This window comes from Molothrus ater, chromosome 6, assembly GCF_012460135.2.
Source record: "Molothrus ater isolate BHLD 08-10-18 breed brown headed cowbird chromosome 6, BPBGC_Mater_1.1, whole genome shotgun sequence".
Classification (NCBI taxonomy): domain Eukaryota; kingdom Metazoa; phylum Chordata; class Aves; order Passeriformes; family Icteridae; genus Molothrus; species Molothrus ater.
This window is the reverse complement of record NC_050483.2, coordinates 31904557-31923502: the sequence shown is the minus strand read 5'-3', so window position 1 is coordinate 31923502 and position 18946 is coordinate 31904557. Positions and strand designations below refer to the sequence as shown.

Here is an 18946-nt window from a genome sequence, read left to right as displayed (position 1 = left end):
AAAACGCCTCCCTCCCCCCGTCGCCAGCCTTCTCCTTCGGGCCGGCGCGTCCTCTCTCCGCAGTGCTCGACGTCGCTTTGGAGGGGGTGGGAGATCTTCGTCGAGCCTCTCTGCCCCCTTTTTCCCCGTCCCTCCCCGCCTGCCCCGGCCTGCGGCGGCTCCGGTGTCTGGAGGAATTTCTGCCGCCGCCTGCCCCGGCTGTGCGCGGGAGGCGGGCGGGTAGGGAGGGAGGCGGCCGAGCAGCAGCAGCAGCAGGAGGAGGAGGAGGAGAAGAAGGAGGAGGAGGAGGAGGAGGAGGGCAGCAGCGAAGGCGGCTGCAGCGGGAGATGAGCTGCAGCGGGAGGACGGTGCGGTGCAGCTTTTTGCGGCGGGGAGCTCTCCCTTGTCTCCACAACTCTATTCCCCTCTAACTGGGAGCAGCTCGATATCAGAAGATCCTTGGGTTTTGCTTCTGTTTGCTTCACCATCACCACCATCATCATCGTCTCCAAAGACGGGGGAAATACGCTGCACCGCCGGACGTCAGGATTTCGGGTTTCCAGGATAAAGACCGCTCTCCGACTCCTTCCCCCCGCCCCTATTCCTTACTCACCGCACGGCCCGTGCCCTGGCCGGGGGCGGCAGACCGGGGGTAACAATGGTGAAGTTTCTGGTGAGTTCTGGCTGCGCCCTGGCTGCGTCGGTGCTGCTCCGTGTGCCTGTCGGATCGTGGTGAGGAGAAAATGAGCGAAGAGACGGCGACTTCTAACGAGTAAGTGGCGGCGCTCCCCCTCCCCTCCGCCCCGGGATCGGAATGGGGATGGGGCTCGACGCGTCCCTTCGGCTCCGCGCCCCGCGGGGCCTTTGCCCGCGCACGTACGTGTGCTGTCTTCCCCCTGCGCGGACTGCGCATTTCTGCTCGCGTGCAGGGAAGCCCAGAAGCTCCCTCTTTGTGAAGGAGATTGGTTTGGAAGGGCTACGATCCGCTGGCCAGAAAAGCTTGGTTTAGTTAAAGCCCGGTAGAAAACGGTGCAGGTAACGATGGTGTCTTGGAGAGGGAGGATGGGTCTGAAATGCCCAGAGAGGTGTCGGCACGTACTACCTCCGATAAAATCCTGTTACTTGTAGATATTTCACATGGAAACTAGTGTGTGGGAGCTTCATCCTGCAGGAAACTGCTCCTGAATTTTAATTGGATGAGTCAGTCAGTGTAAATACAGCTTAAACCTACCCTAAAGCCCTTTTTTCCCCTTTCTTTTTTTTCTTTTAATGAGCACTTGGGACTTTTTCCCCCTTCCCTTCCCCCCTCCCCGCCCCCCAGAGAGGAAAGAGATAGTTCAAGGATCTCTTAATATTTTTGCTGTGACTGGTTTGGAGGAAATCCAGAGGAGATTGTGTGTGTGTGCGGCTGTATTTCCTTGCATGTAATCAGTCTTTGAAATACATTTGGTTCGGAGGTGGTAAATGTTTGTCAGAAAACATCCGAGTTCTTTATGGCGTTGAAACAGGAATATAAAGTATTTTGAAACTTTTCTTGTGATCGGGAAGTTTAAAGTTGATTGCTGCGGTCTCCGAGCCGTAGCGTTACGATTTGCGATGTCGATGTTTGCTCGGTCTGATTTTATGAATGATGCGGTGACGGCCGCGGCCATGGCGGTGGGGAGGGAGCGCGGCGCCCATTGTATCTGTAGGTAGCGATGAGCGGCCGTGGAGCAGCCGACCTGACAGGCAGGGTGCGGACGGGGCTCCTCCGGCAGGAAAGATGGATTTCCCATTTCATGCTTCCTTCCGAGCAAAGCCTGGGCACCTTCCCGTGCGCTCCCCGAACGCGACGTTCGGGTCTCCGGGGAGCGGCGCGGGCCGGGCCCCGCGGGGAGCGGAGCCCGGCGGGACGTGGGGCTCGGGCGCTGCCGCCCGCGGCGCTGAGCGGCCGGGGGAGCCGGGCCGGGGGGAGCCGCCGCGGCGCCCGCGGGGCCGGGAGCCGGGGCCGCCGCCGCCATGTTTCCTTTTTTTTGTGAATCGCTCTCATTTGCATACCACAATCTCCATTCATAAAAAAAAAAAAAAAAAAATTGCGAAAAAAGAATTGCTGTCACCACCGCTGACCTGCGGCGGAAACTGCCCTGCGGAGCGCACGAAGCGTCTGCTCCCGGGCTGAGGGCCGGCCTGCGGCCCGCGGCCGGCGGCGGAAGGTCTCCAGGACCTGCTGTATTAATATGTGCTGTTCGCTGCTTGTTGACACAGTTATGTGGGAAATATCAGCTCGGGGAGGTGCTGGGAGCACGTGATCAGCTCCATTCATAAAATACCTGGCTGTCCATTCACAGTGCAGTACAGTGTCTGCATTCAGCAGCCTCGCAGATCAGACCTGCATGGGAAGGGAGAGACAGCCAGGCCGGCAGGTTTATCGGAGAGGGCAGCAGAAAGAGGGCTTATGGCTGCGAGCATGGGAAGTCACTGTAAAGGGAGATGTGGAGGGACGAGAAAGGCTTATTTTTATGGTTTATGTTTATCCTTTTCCTATAAAGGAGCATGAATTCATCAGTACGTTCTCGCTGTACCATCTTACATTTTAAACTAGGAAGAGTTTTATTCAGAAAATTTTGAAATATTTTCCCCTTCAGGAATAGAGTCAAAAATAGAATACTGAAAATCAAATTCATTATTATGAATACATTTTCAAGACAGGGTATTAATCCATTTGGAGTAATTTACATTTTATTGATACAGCCTTACATCTGCAAGAGATCAACATGGTGCAGAAGGAAGGCAGTCATACCTAATGAGGCATCTGAAAATGTTGCCTATTATAAAATACCGGTGACAGTGAAAACAACTAAATCGATAGAAATCAACATTGCAATTTATTTTTCTGTCTGTTTACTCTGAGAATTTTACAGCAGATTAGCAATCGTAGTTTCTCCTTAACCTATGCTGTGGCTAAAGAGACCTCTGAAATATCAGAATACCAGGAATGCTTTTAATATGGCATAAATTGTTTAGAGGGCAATGTATTACCTTTGATTTTAAATCTATTGAAATGTTAAAAAAACCCACAGTGAAATTTACTGATGAAGGATCCCCAGAACAGACAGTGTATTTTTCTGATGTAACTGTTTTGTGGTTGCCAGTGTTAAAATGGTGATGTTCATTGCTCATGAGTATGCTTTTTCATTATCTTAACAAATTACACTGAGATGATCCTTAATTATATATCCATGGAGTGGAGGAGGCTTGTTGTTAGTACAGCCTAAGAGAATATGTGGAATATTACTAATCTTTACTTAATACAAGGAAGGAAAGCTCATATACCGTATTTGCTTTGAGTTTTTTCAATGGTGCTATAGGACTAAATGTGTTCTTATATAAATACCCTTACAAAGCACTATAAATGATGCTTTTTCTTAAAAAATACATGGGGGGTTTTGTTTGTTTGCTTTTTTTTACTTCATGTATTTAAATATTAGAAATAAAATAAGAAAAATGCTTCTCAGTTGCTTTGCTTTTTTTGACAGCATTTTTGGTGTGGCCAGAGTCATAATTTCTCTCTGGTTGCTTTTGCACACAGCACAAGTGTGTCACTTCAAATGGCTGGGAAATATGATTGAAATTCCAGAAAAAACTGTTAGTGAAAATAAGACAGATCTACACATTGAAATTCATATATTAGAAGTTCACTGTGTTTAATTTTATCAGTGGAATTGATGGCATCAATTGCCCTGAGTTCATTAACAGACCTTTTGGCATATAAGAGCGAATACGGGTACTCTGCAATGCATTTTGTGTCATTGTAGCTACCAGGAATATTCTGGTAATTGAGCATTATTCTTTGTTTATAAAACTACATTTTACAGAGTCAGATATAAATATTTGTGGTGTCTGGAGTTTGACCTCAGTTAATAATAAATTCTCAGTGGTGGCGGGAAAGATTAATTAAGAAGCTACATTAAGGACTACTAGGTTTCTTCTCAATCATGAACATATGGAAGGCAGCCTTATAAAATTCTGATTACTACAGATGAGTCTTCATTGGTGATTTTTACATTGTTCTTGTAATGTTGTTATTGTATTTTTCAGTTAGGTATTAGTTAAATGAAAGTATTTCTATACCTCCAGATAATTTTATTCTTTTTTTTCCTCAGTGATGTTTTGCAGTCAGGGTGGTCAGCATCAACACAATAGATTCCCAAAACCAATCAGTTTTTAAATGAAGGAATTAGAATTTTTGAACTCATGGGTCAAATTGCTACTCATGCAACTGAATATAATGATGTTGAAGGAGTCATGTCAGTGAGCCCTATTCTGTTTTGGTAGCAGGTTTTAATTGCTGTCTAGAAATGTGGCTGAATTTCCATGTTAGGGAAAACAGAATAGTTGTTGTGCTGTGTAGCCCTCATTCAGTAGGGGTGAATGATGACAGGCTTAAGATGGAGTCGAAGTTGCTGCAATCGAAAAGTAGGAGCGCTGCTTTACTGGCTTGTTTACTTTCCTCTGTATTGCAGGTGGCCACTTTTTATTTCAGGGAATGCTACTGCTCTTGAATCGTATTTAGAGTTGCTTTTACATATTGTATTTTTTACAGATTCAGACTGTCACATGCTGATTGTTTTACCACATAAATATACTCATTTTCCTAGATAATTTAATTAAAGAGCTTGTAAATTAAACACAGTATATTCTAATGCTGTGTGCTTAACAACCCCAGGTTATGGTGCTGTAAACATCCTCAAGTGCAGATTTGGAAAAGTAAAGGTGAACAAAATTTTTAAATAATGTATTTATTCATGTCTTCCTTTAATACATATGAAAATACTGTTTGTACTTCATTTGTACTTCAGACTTGTATGAAATTTGTCTTACAAGCCTAGATACTGAAAGCTGAATGTGAAATTGTGTCACAGAAAGTAATGCCTATTAATTTGGGCTTATTAGTTCTGGGAGGTTTTTAACACTTTTTGGCAGGCTAAATTTCTTTCTGCAGTTCAGGGCATATATAGACTCTGAAATTCTTCATCCCTTAATGAAAGGAATTTGTAAATAGAACTATTTTTTTTTTTAAGGAAAGGATTTTCTAACCCAATTGGTTATACTAAATAATTGCAATTCTGATATGCTTTCATTTGAGGGAGGGTTGCTTATAGAGTCCTTGGGAGGCTTATGAAATGTTTCTTGCTGTCTGTTTGGCTTTATATTGTATGACACTATTTTGAAGGTGAAACTGAATTTGCATGTTACATAATCTGAGAGTCAGTAGGGGGGGATGGGTATTTTTACTTTTTTCTTTCAAAAAAAGGTTCACCCTAGCAACAGTCCTTGATTACTGTGATATTGCAGAAAAATGCTTTTGGATGTTTCAGTAACTGTAACCAGCAATAATATTTGAATTCAAGAATGCCAAGTGTTTCCCTTTGTTCATTTAAAATATAATACTCTTGATGTGTTAAAGTGGCTGTGAGGACATCAGTGTGATTTTTAAAAGTAAAGATGTTTCTTGAAAAGAATATATCCTGACAGGATCAGAAGTCACAGGATTAAAGCTGAGGGCAATACTGGTGCATTTGAGGGTAAATGCTGGCAATTTTGTTTGTTATTTACCCATTCTTGTGTAAATCTGGAGAAATTGTGTGTATAGGTGATGATTTAATGGGATTATGACAAATACTAGAAATAAGAAATACTCTTCAGAGTATCAGCACAAGTTTAAAAAGGAGACAAAGGAAATAATTTTGTCTTTTTTGATTCCAGAAGAGTGACTAGGATATGACATAGAGTGTATGTTGTCTTAAATGCTGTTGTTCAAATGTTAAATGCTTTCTCCCTTCTACTCTTCTTCCTCAGTTAGAGCATGTCCCACGTTATTCAAAAGAATTTGAAAGATGTCTGGAAGTTGCCATATTGTTCAGGATCCCGGTTTCTTTATGGCTGCTTTAGGAAGGAAATGTCTTTCTCTTTTTCCTTTCTGTTCTAGTGTGCAACAACACTTCAGCAAGTAAATTTAAACTAGCACAGTTACTGAATGGCTAGAATTGATTGCAAACAAAAATTTCATGTTCCCTAAAAATATAAAGTTTGTTCCTCCCTTCTCCCTTGAAAATATTCATGCCTCTTTCTGAAAGCGTTTTCCATTGTTTTGTAGCTGTTTAATTTTGGGCAACTAATGTGCTACAGAATTTCCAAATTAAAATTCAATAAGATGTAAACACATTTGCAACATTTTTTATGCTTTTTAATACATTGTTAGGTGTGTCCCTTATCTTCAGCAATGCTTATTTTTTGGTGAAAGGAAGAAGACTGAATGCTCTTGTGTATTGCCATATATTTCTAGATTTAAGGCAATAGCAATACATACTTCTGTTGTACTTGGTTTTTTGTACTCTTTAAGTGAAGATTTTTTTTATTTTTTTGTTAATGCTTAGACTATGCTCTAGTAAAATCTGTTGGCTGTCATTATTCCCTGTGGTTTTTCTCATTCATAAAGTGATAACATTGGGTATATAGTAAAATATTTTATGGTATGTCATACTAGCATAAGCACAGTACCTCTCCTACCTGAAAGTTGTAATAAGAATCAATCTATAAGACTGCAGTGGTATTGAACAGCACTTACACTTGCATAAAGTAAGCAGACATTTTAAGTGCCTGTATTTTCTAATATTTTCAAGCATATCTTTATAGTAATGTTCATGCTGTTATCTGTGATATCAATTTGTTTAAAAATTGATACTAATTTGTCTATATTAATTGCTTTATTTTAATTTTCTCCTACATAGGAACAAGAAAAAGAAGAAAACCCAAGCAACCTACAAGTCTTTAGATATGCTAAGGGACAAAAAATTTGCATTTAAGCGCTCTGAGTGCTAGAATTTGTTTATAAATGTGGTTCTGATTAAATAACTATTCACTTGCTACACACAGGCCCTAACTCCCAATGCTCCAGTTAAGGTGGGGAAAACAGATGATGATGATGATATTATTATTATTATCATTATTACTATTATTAATTTTGTCCCAGTATAATGACAGTAAATTAATCTATCTGTGAAAGGAAATCACTCACAAGCATTTTTCTCTGTAAGAACTCAATGTCATATGACACTAAATAGTTCAAACAGGGAAAACAGGCCGTAGAAACTTCATCAGTTACTGTGTTCCATTCTGCACTGCTGTGTGCTACCAAACTTCCATTCAGAAGGAAATATTTTTCATGTGTACACTATGCAAGAATTCACCAAATGTGTATAATTGAAGCATTTAAACCATTTTAAAAATTAGGTGATATGGCATCTGTTTCTTCTTCCCCCCTCCCAGATGTATTCATTCCTGGTCTTGTCTACTGCTGTTCATAATATTTTAATTATGTAAGGAAGTCTAATTCTGTTAAAGCAAGTTTAACACTCGCCTATTCAGAATGCCAGAAGGAATTCTGTGGCCCAAATGCTTGGCTTGAATGGTTTTGTGAGCCAGTTTTTGACTGGAGTGGTTTGCAAGAGCAGGTGTCATTAAAGTCTATGGAAGAGTTGGGGTTTTTTGAGTTGTTTTTAAAAACCTCCAGAAAAACAGCAATAAGTGAATAGGCCTTCCCCATGATGATCTGACAACTGTTAGCAATCATCCTTTTTCTTTGACTCCTGCTGGTTAGTTGAGATACTGAAGTTTGTCAAAGCAAAAATGAAACTGATTTATTTCAGTTTTAAGTAAAGTCAAATGTTGTCAACAAATGTACGTACCAACAAGAAGCATCAAAAATTTAATTAATGAAACAATTACTGAAATCTAGTGCCAAGTTTATTAAAAATTGTTACTGAGACTGACTGTCTTCCCTAAATAACTCCAGAATGGTAAGATGTAGCTGTCAGTGAGGATTCCTGCCAGGAGTTTTTATTCCTTCAGAAATTGTGCAGAACTGTTTTGGTGAAGTGGGATAAACCTTGAGGGCAGAAGAGATTTCTCTCTCCTTAGTGAAAGGTGGGATACTGTGCCTGCTTGGATTTAGGAATTTTTATGTAGCTTCTTAGAAACTGTTCAGCCTTTCAGATGTGCTAAAGTATTCTGAGCCCTGGGTATTCCTTTCTGTGCATGGTGTGCTTATTCTGGATCCTAGTACAGCATGTCTTAATATGAGGCCTGTGATTGATGCTGATACATGTTGAACATTGAACAGGAATACATATTTAAAAGGTGTAAAGAAGCGAATTCAGGATTTAGAGATGAGATTTATACATTTAAAATGGGAAATCCTGAGGGGGTTTTTAATCTGTGTCTGGGGCTGACCTTATGTAACAAAGCTGTATGTCTGTAAGCACTGGTTATTGTTGATAATCACTGGTCTTTGCTTGCTTTAGGCCAACAGTAATTTGGAAGTTTCATAGCAGGACAGACTTCAGATAGGTATGTTTGTGCTCTCTTCAGGGGCTGTTAACTATCTCATTACAAGTTCCACTTGTGATTCAAATGATACTGATCTGTGCTACTGATGCAAAATAATTTTGGCATTGCTGTCTCTAATTTCAAAAGATTTTTAAGAAGAAATTGATTGCTGGTACCAGTTGTACATAATGAGTGTGCCAACGGAATGCAAAATTGTAAAATTAAATGTTTGAGAATTTTTGGGTTTGAGAACTGAGATTTTTTTTTTTGTGCAAATAAAATCCATGTGGCCAGGATGAATGAATTTTGATGATTTTGGTAATAAGACAGATAAACGATTGTAATCAGATTGCCTGGGTTCTGCTCTCAAACCTTCAATATTAGGAAATGACCAATTTTCTTTTTTCTCAACCCCTTGTCTCATTTACTTCTCCTATTCCAGGGAGGAGGATTGTGTCTTCTGGTCATGCACAGGTGGTTCTGTGTAATTGAAGACTGCATCTTAGTAAGCGTTAAAATTCTATTAATACTAACATTGAAAAATAAAGCAATATTCTGACAGATTTGTTAGGGTTTTTTTGTTTGATTTGTTTCTGGAGTTTAGTCTGATTTTAGTCTTTAATCTTCAGATTTCAACTATGTGAGCATTTCAAATGTTGGTAATATCACTGTAATTGCATCCAGACTTGCAGCATGCTGTTTCTTACATTCTTTCTTCTAATGTGATTTTTTTTTTTAATTATTACCTGAAAGTTAGGGTTTTAGTGTTGGGGGTTTTTTCCCCACCAGTTCAGAGTCTCTCTCTAATTTTTTGAGAAGTTTATTTGAGGAATAATACATTTGCTATATTGAACATTATTTTGGTTTGGATCTTAAGGGCAGTAATGGCATCTGTTATGAGAAGTCATGCACACTAGATGCATGCATCTCGATGTGGCAAGTCACAGAGTGGCCATGAGGCTGTTAACAATGTATGGGCTTATTTCCTGTGGAGCCACCTAATGTAAGGGGTGCCATTAAGCCTGGGTTTTCTGTAGTGTTCCTCGTGTATCCTACAGGAATGGTGTGATAGTTCAGGCCTGTAAGCTCAAGGTACTTGTCACTCTCATTGACATGAAAGTGCCCGTTGCTTGTCATTTCTTAATGAGTAAAATAAAGAGTAAGTATGTTTTCTATCTGGACCTTTTTTTACCGCTTTCTAGAGGCGTAGGGTGGGTGGGGAAACTTGTAGGTAAACTGTGTTCATAAGATCTTTTACTATGTCGTGCTTTGTGGTTCCCAAAGAAATTAGTGTGTGTAAATCAGGCCATTATTAATTACACAGTTATTTTAATGCATTAAGACCCATAAGTGTCTTGACAGAAACTTTCTTCATCTTCTACTTCTTTCAGCCTCCAGAAAACTTTTTAATGGATGTGTAACCACTGCTTGAGCAGTCTTGTGAAAATCTCTAGCACAGTACTTTCATGCTTTCTGTTTCTGTACTGAACGGGGCTAGCTGAAAATATCTTATATTGTCTTAGATGTATTCAACTTGACACATCCTCTAGAAGAGCCCCCATATGCACCTTAAAATGTACGTGCTTTGTTACTATGGTGATGCAGAAGAATCGTGCATGTTAACAACCCAAGTTAGGTAATGGAGGATTTGCAGAAATCAGTTAAGAATCTGCCTGGGACATGGAAAACTGAGTCTGTGACCGTACCTGCACCCCAACCTCTTAGCTGCAGGCAGGCTGAGGGAATCTTGTTATGGGATTACCTGCTTCCCTGTTTTCAGGTTGTCTGAGGGGCAAAGATGACTTTTTGCTAATGGCTTTAGAAGGTGAAGTAGTCTTGCCTTATCATATACTTTTAAGTATCTTCTATCGTATACTTAGGGTGTTCTACATAGTGTAAAGGAGATGCTTGGGCAAATGTGTGTTTGTCACTGACACAAACCTCATTTTGCTTTTCTTCAAACTCTGTGGGCTGATGATGCGTGAATTCACAAGCTTTCATTTCTCAGTTATGGCTGTCAGCAAATCCTGCACAAGGAGGACACGTCCACATTAATTCCTCTGAAGCAAGGTAGAAAACATGAGCTCTTCTTCATCTATTAGTTGAATTCTGGATGAAGAACAGGTCTATTCAAGGAAGCTATTCCAGAGCAGGTGAATTTAGAGTGCTGTACTTTAGTATAATGTAATTTCCTGTGGAGGCCTTTTATTTTCCTTGTCCTGGAGTAAGTTGTGGTTAACTAAGGGAAAACTAATAACCTTAGTTGGCTAATTAGTAACGCTTTTTCAGGTTCTCTTTTCTTCCCTTCTCTGGTGTACATTTTAAAAACTATAGGTTTTTTGCATTAATTATTTTGTTTATTTTGTTTCTTTGTGGTTTTTTGTTTGTTTTTCATTTATTGTTTTGTTACTGTTGAAAGTGATGTATCTTTTCCATGTTTTGAATGTGGTGGTTTTGAAGTGTGTGGGTTTCTCACCATCCTCATCGATTTTGGCTTGTTTTTAGTAGTTTTAGGAAGCATTTTTTCAGAATATTTCTCTGTTAGTGTTACCATGCAGGTTATCCTGAAAAACTTCTCTGGAAAGTAAGCCACTGGTTAGTATCTCTTGGAAATGTTTCACTGGCCCATTAGCATCCTTACAGGTCTTAATACCAGGGTTTTACCCTTGAGCAATGCTAGCAAGAAGTTTGTCTTTTACTGCTCTGGAACAATAAAAACATAACCCAAATAAAAATGTGTTTCTTTTGCTGTATAAGGAGAGAATGCTTCCCACAGGCTACAAGTTCATCTTCTTTTCATCAGTGAAAGAGAAAATCAATGTTGAGTCACTTCTCTGCTACAGAAAATTCACATTTTTTGATATTTGCAAACTAATTTTTCTGATGTAGAACTGCAGATGTATAGCTCCTTTTCAGAACAAAACCAAAATGTATGGACTAGACTTGAGGAGTAACAAGAAATAAGTTTACCCAGTCTTATTTCAGCTGGTTTTTTAGGCCTGAGAGGCTCTTGGCAGATATACGATTGACTTTTCTACCATTTGGCAAATCTATGCTGCTTGAGCTTGAGCCCCTCAACTGAAGCTCAAGGATGAAGTAAGAGCATTTAGTTAAAGATCCTCATGCTCGTTTCAGTATGAGCTTGGATCAACTTAGCATCCCAAATAAAGCATGATGATCCAATTCTCTGCCATGTACTTCAATAAAAGATCATTTCAGTAGAGAAGTTGTAAGAGAGAACCTAATTGTATTTCACATGGCAAAGGGGGAAGGATCAAGTGATACTTCTCAATGGCGAGAGTGATTTTGGTCAGCTTTTCTGAGATTGCTTCACAGTTTGTTTTAAAGGCAATTACAGTCAGGCAGTGCAGAAATTGTGGTATCCTACAGTAGAAATTAATTGCTTTCTTTTTTTTTTTTTTTTGTTTCTTCACTTATACCTCTGTATTTTACAGTGGAGAAAACATAACTGTCAGTCACTGGGTTAATGTCTGTGATCGAGGGTGTATTTGCTGAGAGGATTTTTTTCAGTCTTGTTACTACTTATCTTCCCTTATTTTGTCTAAAGAATAAAACAGTACATTTGATTCCTGTTGAATTCAGTCTTAATAGTTGATATTAAAGATGCTGTTCAATCTTTTTATCATTAACCAAAAAAATGTGGTTGTATCATGTTTTCAGTAGGATATAACTTCCATTAGCTTTATTTACATTGAGAAGTGGTGTTCTCCAGAAGAGTGATCTTACTTTCCTCTGCAGTTGGCTCTTACTATAACTCAGCAAATGATTTTGTCAGGATGTATTCCTGTTTGTCTTTGGGATTTGTCCTTTGTCAATAACAATGCTAGACAAAAAGTAGGAAAATCTTTTCGTCTAACCTTTTCTTCATGCAATATTCCAGTAGATCATAAGAAGCTCAGACTAATAGTTCTCACAGTTTAAATAGCCAGCTACTATTTGCATTCTTTTCATTTCCATGACAGTATGATCAGAAATTGCTGTAGCATCTGGCAGTGCAAGTAGGGAGGTTTATGTATTCCTTCTGTCTGTCTATTTTTGAAGATTTGATTTTTTCCTAATGATAAACTTAGGTTCATTAACCTTCAGTCTCTCAAGCTCCATTATGTACCATTTTCTTCACAAAGGAAAATGTTGTGTGTGCTTTATTCATTCCAATACTAGACTTGCACTGCAGTTTCTCAGTCTTGGCTAATACCAAGTGAGGTTCCAAGATCCACAGGAGTGAAGTTGAATTCAGTGGTAATCATATTCCTTGAGATTACACAAAATTATTTATCTGTGGCTCTGAAGGGTCTCAAAGTTGTTGCTCCTTTGTAAAAATACACAGAAGAGGGTACTCACAAGCACATCTTCATAGTTCTATGGGTGTTTTTAAGAGATGTATGTAAATGCCCCCTCTCCCAAGCAGTATGAAGATTTGTAATGATATATCTGATATGTGTTGTCGATGGCTTTGTTGTAAAGGTTTCTGATAGCCTACATTATTTGAAATGCTTAACTCTAAAGGATACGTTTGAGGGTTTGGTTTGGGTTTTTTTCAGACCCTTTCTGATAGCCTGTGAAGTATTTCAGAATAAACTACAGTTGTTTAAGTACACAAGCCATTTAAAACAGAAATAAAAGAGAATTCCATTATTGCACTGTGTTTAATCAACACTGACAAATCCAGTTTCACTAAATATAAGAGTACTGGTGCTGTCATTTTGACACACAAAATAACTTTGTTTCTATGTAGTTAATAGTCCCCTCTTAAAGCAACTAAAGCAAATTTAGTTGAAATCAGTTAATGAGAGAGAGTGGGAGTAGATTTAAGTTCAGTAGATTTTAAATAAATGCTCACTTGTTTGCTTTTTAATGGTAAAACAGATCTGTGGTTTGAAATGGTTTGGGGAAGTTGTGACAAGGCAGATGATGATTCAGGACTGTTGAAAGACTACAGAGGGGTCAGCTACAGTGTCTCCTTCCTGGGAGTTTGGTAACGTCCCTTTGAAAATGTCTGAGAAACTCAATAGAAACATTGAAGATGTTCAGAGATGCCATTTATATCTGGACAGTATTCCAAGAGCATCACAAATGAATAATGATTTAGTAGTGTATTTTGTTATTTTAACTTCTTAATGCTGCTTTACCTGAAGATTATCATGCTTTACATAAACACATAAGAATTTCCATGAAGGTTCTGGCAAAAATTTTTGTTGACATCCTTTCTCTATCTTTTCCATTTGCTATGAAACTTGGTTAAATTCCAAATGCGTCTGTTTCCTCATCAGGAGGTTTGAGCTGAAATATATTATTTCTTTCTGGATTGTTTGGTGGGAAACTTTACCATGTGGTTGTTTGGTAGGGCTTCATTTGACCTTGGCAGAAAGTTAGGTTTGGGTGGTTTATCTGCTCTTAATTGAAGTGCTGTGTTTTCAGGCATTTAGAAGTTCAAGCAAACTGAAATTGCTATGCCAGTTTATGCAGTTTTAATCTTTTGATGTAACTGGCTATTCGTGCTTGATGGTAGAACTTGAAATTAATCTTATCTATATGAAGTATTTCAGTATCTGTGTACTGCATGGGTATTTCTTTTCTTGAAACCATTTGTCTCACAAGAACCAAGTGAATAAGGTGATGAGGGAAAATGGTAAGCATGATATTCTAGGGAAGAACTTAGCAATTCAGTTTTGTTAGGAAATGCATTGAATTTATAGTCATGTCAGTGTCAACCGCCTTCTTTCTGATGTTAAGGTGGTGTTTTAGCAGATAGAGAAGGGGACTGGGAGATGCTGGTGCTCTTGGGTTTTGTCCTTGAACAAGGACCTCATGAAGTAGGGGCGAGATTGCCTGTGTTGCTTTCCTTCAGTCTCTGTTCAGTCAAGGTTCATTCATTAATCCTTGGAAACTGGGTGGGTTTCTTGTTTGTTTGTTTGTTGTTGGGGTTTTGTGTGTGGTTTTCGGTTGTTTGGGGTTTTTTTTTAAGATGCTGGTTTATGCTAGATACAATTGAGGCACAAGCAAAGGATTTTTTGATTAAAAGTTAGGTACTTCAAAATTTGCCTGTGTATTCCACTTAAATGTATGTCTGTCATTTTTGTACACAAAACAAAATATGCTTAATGGAAATCAATTGAATTTAAGGAAATTCTAACTGGTTTTTTGGGCCAAGGTGATACTGACTGCAAATGTGAATTCATATGGGTTTGAGAGAGCTGCTGAGTGTTTTAAATTACATTTTTTGTGTTGTTGAACTAGAGTTAAATTATACCAGGTATGGTGCTGCATGCAAGACTTCCTCAACTGTAAAATCTTTTTTCAAAGGTGGTTTATCTGTTAGATAAACCATCAAAGAGATGAAAGCATGAAATGAAACTAAGAGCAGGAGCACGGAAGGGCAAAAGTAAAGCTGCAGTAAGGGCTACCTGTGTCTACAAAATATAGTCATTTCTTTCCCCTAATTAGAACTGGATCTTCTGCCAAGACAGGTCTGCTGTTCAGCTGGGGCTTGCAGTAGGTGATATATACCATTTTTCTAATTTTCAATGGCATTGGTGGAACCTGAAGCTACTTTTCTTTGCTCCTGACTATCCTTGTTAGAAGTTGAAATGAAGGGCAATAGAGACAGTAAGACAATGCTGAAAGAAAAAAAAAAGACTGACAAGGAGAGAAATCTGGGATCTAGTTTTAGGTATGCATCTAGAAATATCAATTAGGCAAACTGCTGGCATTAAATTTCTAAAATTATTTCAGATGCCTGTGTTGCTATTTGAGAATTCTTCTTGTAGCAGATTTTTAAGGTTTTTCATTGAAGTATATAGTACAGTTAGCATTAGAGTCCTTTATTAAGACTGCTTCTCATTTTAAATTAATGCCCTGCTGCCCAGTGCATTGAGTTCTGGAAAAATACCTAGTAAACTCCACAGCCTATTTGAAGTTCTGTTTGGCAGTGTTAGAAGCTATAGATGGTTTGTCTAAGAATTGCTTCCAGTCCTACCAGTGGTATCCATGGCACTAGTAAGAAAGCATTTTTAGGCAATTTTTATTGGCTTCACTTGTTAGCTTTCTTGCTACTTTAAAAGAATGCCCAAACACTATTCTGAAACTTTAAAGAAAATGCAAAGAGAAGTTTAAATGTCTCTGTGGGCTATACAGCTGCCACTCTTTATATGAAGAATGACAGGCTTCACCAGAATGTCTGGCTCTTAAAGCAGGAGACCATGATGCTGAAACACATTAGAGCAATGTTATTTATATTCTGCCAAAAGCAATTATCTTGCAAGACTTACAAATATGTGTTAGCTTTTATGTGTGTGATAAACTCTACAGACTTCCAGAGAGATCTGTAGGTCTACTCAGAGTGATATATTTAAATTTTTGCAGGACTGAAGCCCAAGTGTTTGCATAAAAAGATGTTTCTAGTTGCAGGCATATGCTGATTATTCAGTAGTGTGGCAGGAGTGTTTGGGATTGGTCTGCTATGATTAGGATTGTTAGTATGCCGAGCTAAAGAGTTTTATATTTAATAGTATTTGATAAGAGTTGTTTAAAGAAACCTGTCTCGATCCACTGGTATTTCTTTTCAGCAACAACTTCAAAGCTCCCAAGGGCTCTTATCTATCCAAGTACCCCTATTTTTAATTTCTGTGAATCCTGTACTTTTTTTTTTTTTGCCATAAAGATGTATTGCTCCTTAAAAGTACCTTCAGTTAGCTACTTCAGGCCCTAAAACTGGCTTTGTTTTGTGCTGTCTTTTTGTCACCCTGTGACAGAAAATGAGCTCCACTGTTTGAGAGGAAAGGCCTGTACTTTGGATCTTGGCTACCAAATAGAGCAGCTTTTCTGTTCACCCCACAGCTGTTGTTAATGTTTCATTCTGCAACTGCTAGAGGATGGGCAAGTAACCATCCTCATACGAGACAAAAATATAACTCCATTAGTCAGCTGGCGTGGGTTGTTGAAGCAAAAATGCAGGCAGTATTTTCTCCTGATGGAGAAAAATCTATCACATCCTATTAAAGTTGCCATTAGCTGACTATGGGGCAATGTACATTTTCTGAATTCATGATTGCCTGTTCTCCTTACTTTGATGGCTGTCTACTTTAAAACTTGTAATTTAGTCAAACTATTATAGGATCATGTTACATCTCTGGGGTTAATTTTATTTGACATATAATCTGTCTGGGAAAAACTCTTAAGAAATAATGATGTTTGATGCTAACTGAACCTCAAATTTCTCAAATTATTGTAGTGTGAATTAGAGAACCTCATTCCTAAAGAGGTTCCATGAGATTTCTCAAATCTGTATTACCCTATAGGACTTCTAAGATCAAGTATTTAAACTTGTTGCTGTTAACATAGACTTTTCAGTTTCTATCAAAGATGGCTTTGGGGGGAGGAAGGGGTTGTGATTTTTTTTTGTTGGGGTTGTTTGGATTTTTATTTTTTACAGCTGTCTTCTGAAGGTTGAAAATGTGATAGGCTAGTGGCATCTTTGACATTCTCTTGCCAGTCAATATTCATTTTAAAGTTTAAGTGAGGGACAATTATAATCCTTCAATGTTTTTACACTAACATTTGAACCCTTCAAAGTTTTTGGATGTTTAATCTTCATAATGTGACCTAAAGCAGAACCAAGAAAATAAAAAGGTGCCATCTTTTTCTAGCTGCTTATCAATGAAAAGAAAATTATTTTTTCTTTTTTTTTTTGTGTTGTGGAAGTGTGACTCTTCCGTCATATCTACAGCAGCGTTTCCATAGAGGATGACTCACTCTCTGAGGGAAATACATATGTGGTCAGGCTTCTTCTTAGTTTGGTGCTTAGGGATTTTGTTGATATCCCTTATTTCTTTAATTGCTTATGTACTTTTTTTTAATGTAATGTGGACAGAGGGAAATGTACAATCTCTTAAATTGAGAGGGATGAATATTTAACCTTAACATGAAGATTGAATGTTTTTTTACAGTAACACTTCTGGTATTAGTGTGTCAAATGTCATAGATCATTGGTGGCAGGTTACAGGTGCATTAACACCTATGAGTTAAAGGCAAACTATTATGCAATTCCTATTCTGAGTGACCCATATCTATTTCTACGTTGTGTAGGATATTGATGAAGAAATGATGCAATGGAAAACTGTGGTTTAGTTTTGGTCCTTATTGCAATAATGTTTCAATATAGGCAGATCCTGGATGTATCTCCAGCTACTTGACAGTTCTTTGTCTCTGGTGGATTTCATGTTTATTTAGGACAGGTAATCTGCAGCACCTTCTGCTGCTTCAGTTTTGCTCCCTATTCCCTTAAGTAAAGCAGCTTCTTGTTCTCAGTAAGCTGTCTATGTGGTAGTAAAGATTTTAAGATGACTGTGTTGTTATACAGATATAATGACTCTACTAGTTGAATTAAGCTAAAAAGTGAAAATTACATGGCTCCAGCTGAGAGAACTATTTTCTCTCAAGTCACTTGTTGCACGCTCATGTAGGTTGTATACCCTAAAATCTAGTGTAAAAAATGTTGACAAAATTTTGTATTAATTTACAGAAGAACTTAGTTGCTGGACTAAAAGCAACTAATTGTAAAATGCAATTATTAATTTATTAGATTGAAAATAAAATCTCTGTAAAAATAATTTTTGACTTCCCAGAAAAGAACATGAGCGGGATCCTATTTCAGTGTATTTGATCAGACAATTCTAATTTTACGAGAGTTAAACACAGGTTTCATGGATGTAAAGGCTGGGCCCTTTTGGGAATCCTATCGGCTCTTCACTAAGAGTAGTGGAATATCTCCTTGGTGTTGCATCTTGGAGTGGTTTTCCTACTGGAGTTTTGCAATTTGGTATTCAATAAAGCTTTAATGCTTTTCCTTCATGAAAGGAAAATCCATCTTCACTATGTTTCTGATTGGCTGGTTTTGTCTAGCAGCTTCCAGACAGCCATAGAGGTTTCAGAGTCTAACCTTTCTCTCTAGTTTCACTCTCCAGCAGTGGGCTTATCCTCTGCATGCATTGCTCATCAAACAGGCACTGTTTTTTCTTCAATACAGTAATTTTCTTTATGTCAAAACCTTCCTGCATGCTAAACAATGCCTCTGAGTCTGATTTTTCTCCAGACCACTTGAAGTTGCATGTAGGCAGCTAGATAGAAGCTGGAGTGTGCTTCTGTGAGTATGGATAGGGCTGCTCTTACCCTTGAAGTACCATTTTCTGTACTTCCTGCTTGCTACATTAGGCTTAGATGTAGTAACTGGTGTCTGTGAACAGGCACGTGGACACTGGTGTCTGTAGGCTCTCGCTCTTACCTGCTTCTCTTCAGATTGGCTTGGTAGGAAGCTTGTTTTGCCTCTTACGAATTGAGAGAGATTGCCATATGGTCTGGTATAGTTCATGTACACAACTGTGATCCAGTAGAGGAAAGGCAAACTCCCAACCCCCCTACTGCTGTTTCAGAAAGGAACAGACAGGAGGAAGTAGGAGTGAGAACAGATTTCTGGATAGATTGGTAGGCAGTGGGGTGAATTCTTAGCACTTCCCACCAGAAGTCTATTCTAATAAGCGTCGGATTTTAACTGTGTGTATGCTGCTGAGGAAGCTGGAATATG

The 18946-nt window shown here is 38.8% G+C and overlaps 1 protein-coding gene across 1 annotated transcript in view; it reads left to right on the top strand.

The window, feature by feature from the left end:
• The first annotated feature begins 635 nt into the window (after positions 1-635).
• SPRED1 (sprouty related EVH1 domain containing 1) overlaps positions 636-18946 on the top strand; it is a 57367-nt gene continuing 39056 nt past the window's right edge. The window contains exon 1 of the mRNA XM_036383437.2: positions 636-751. Within this exon, the coding sequence (XP_036239330.1) occupies positions 723-751 (29 nt within the window). The 5' untranslated portion in view covers positions 636-722. The remainder of the gene's footprint in view (positions 752-18946) is intronic.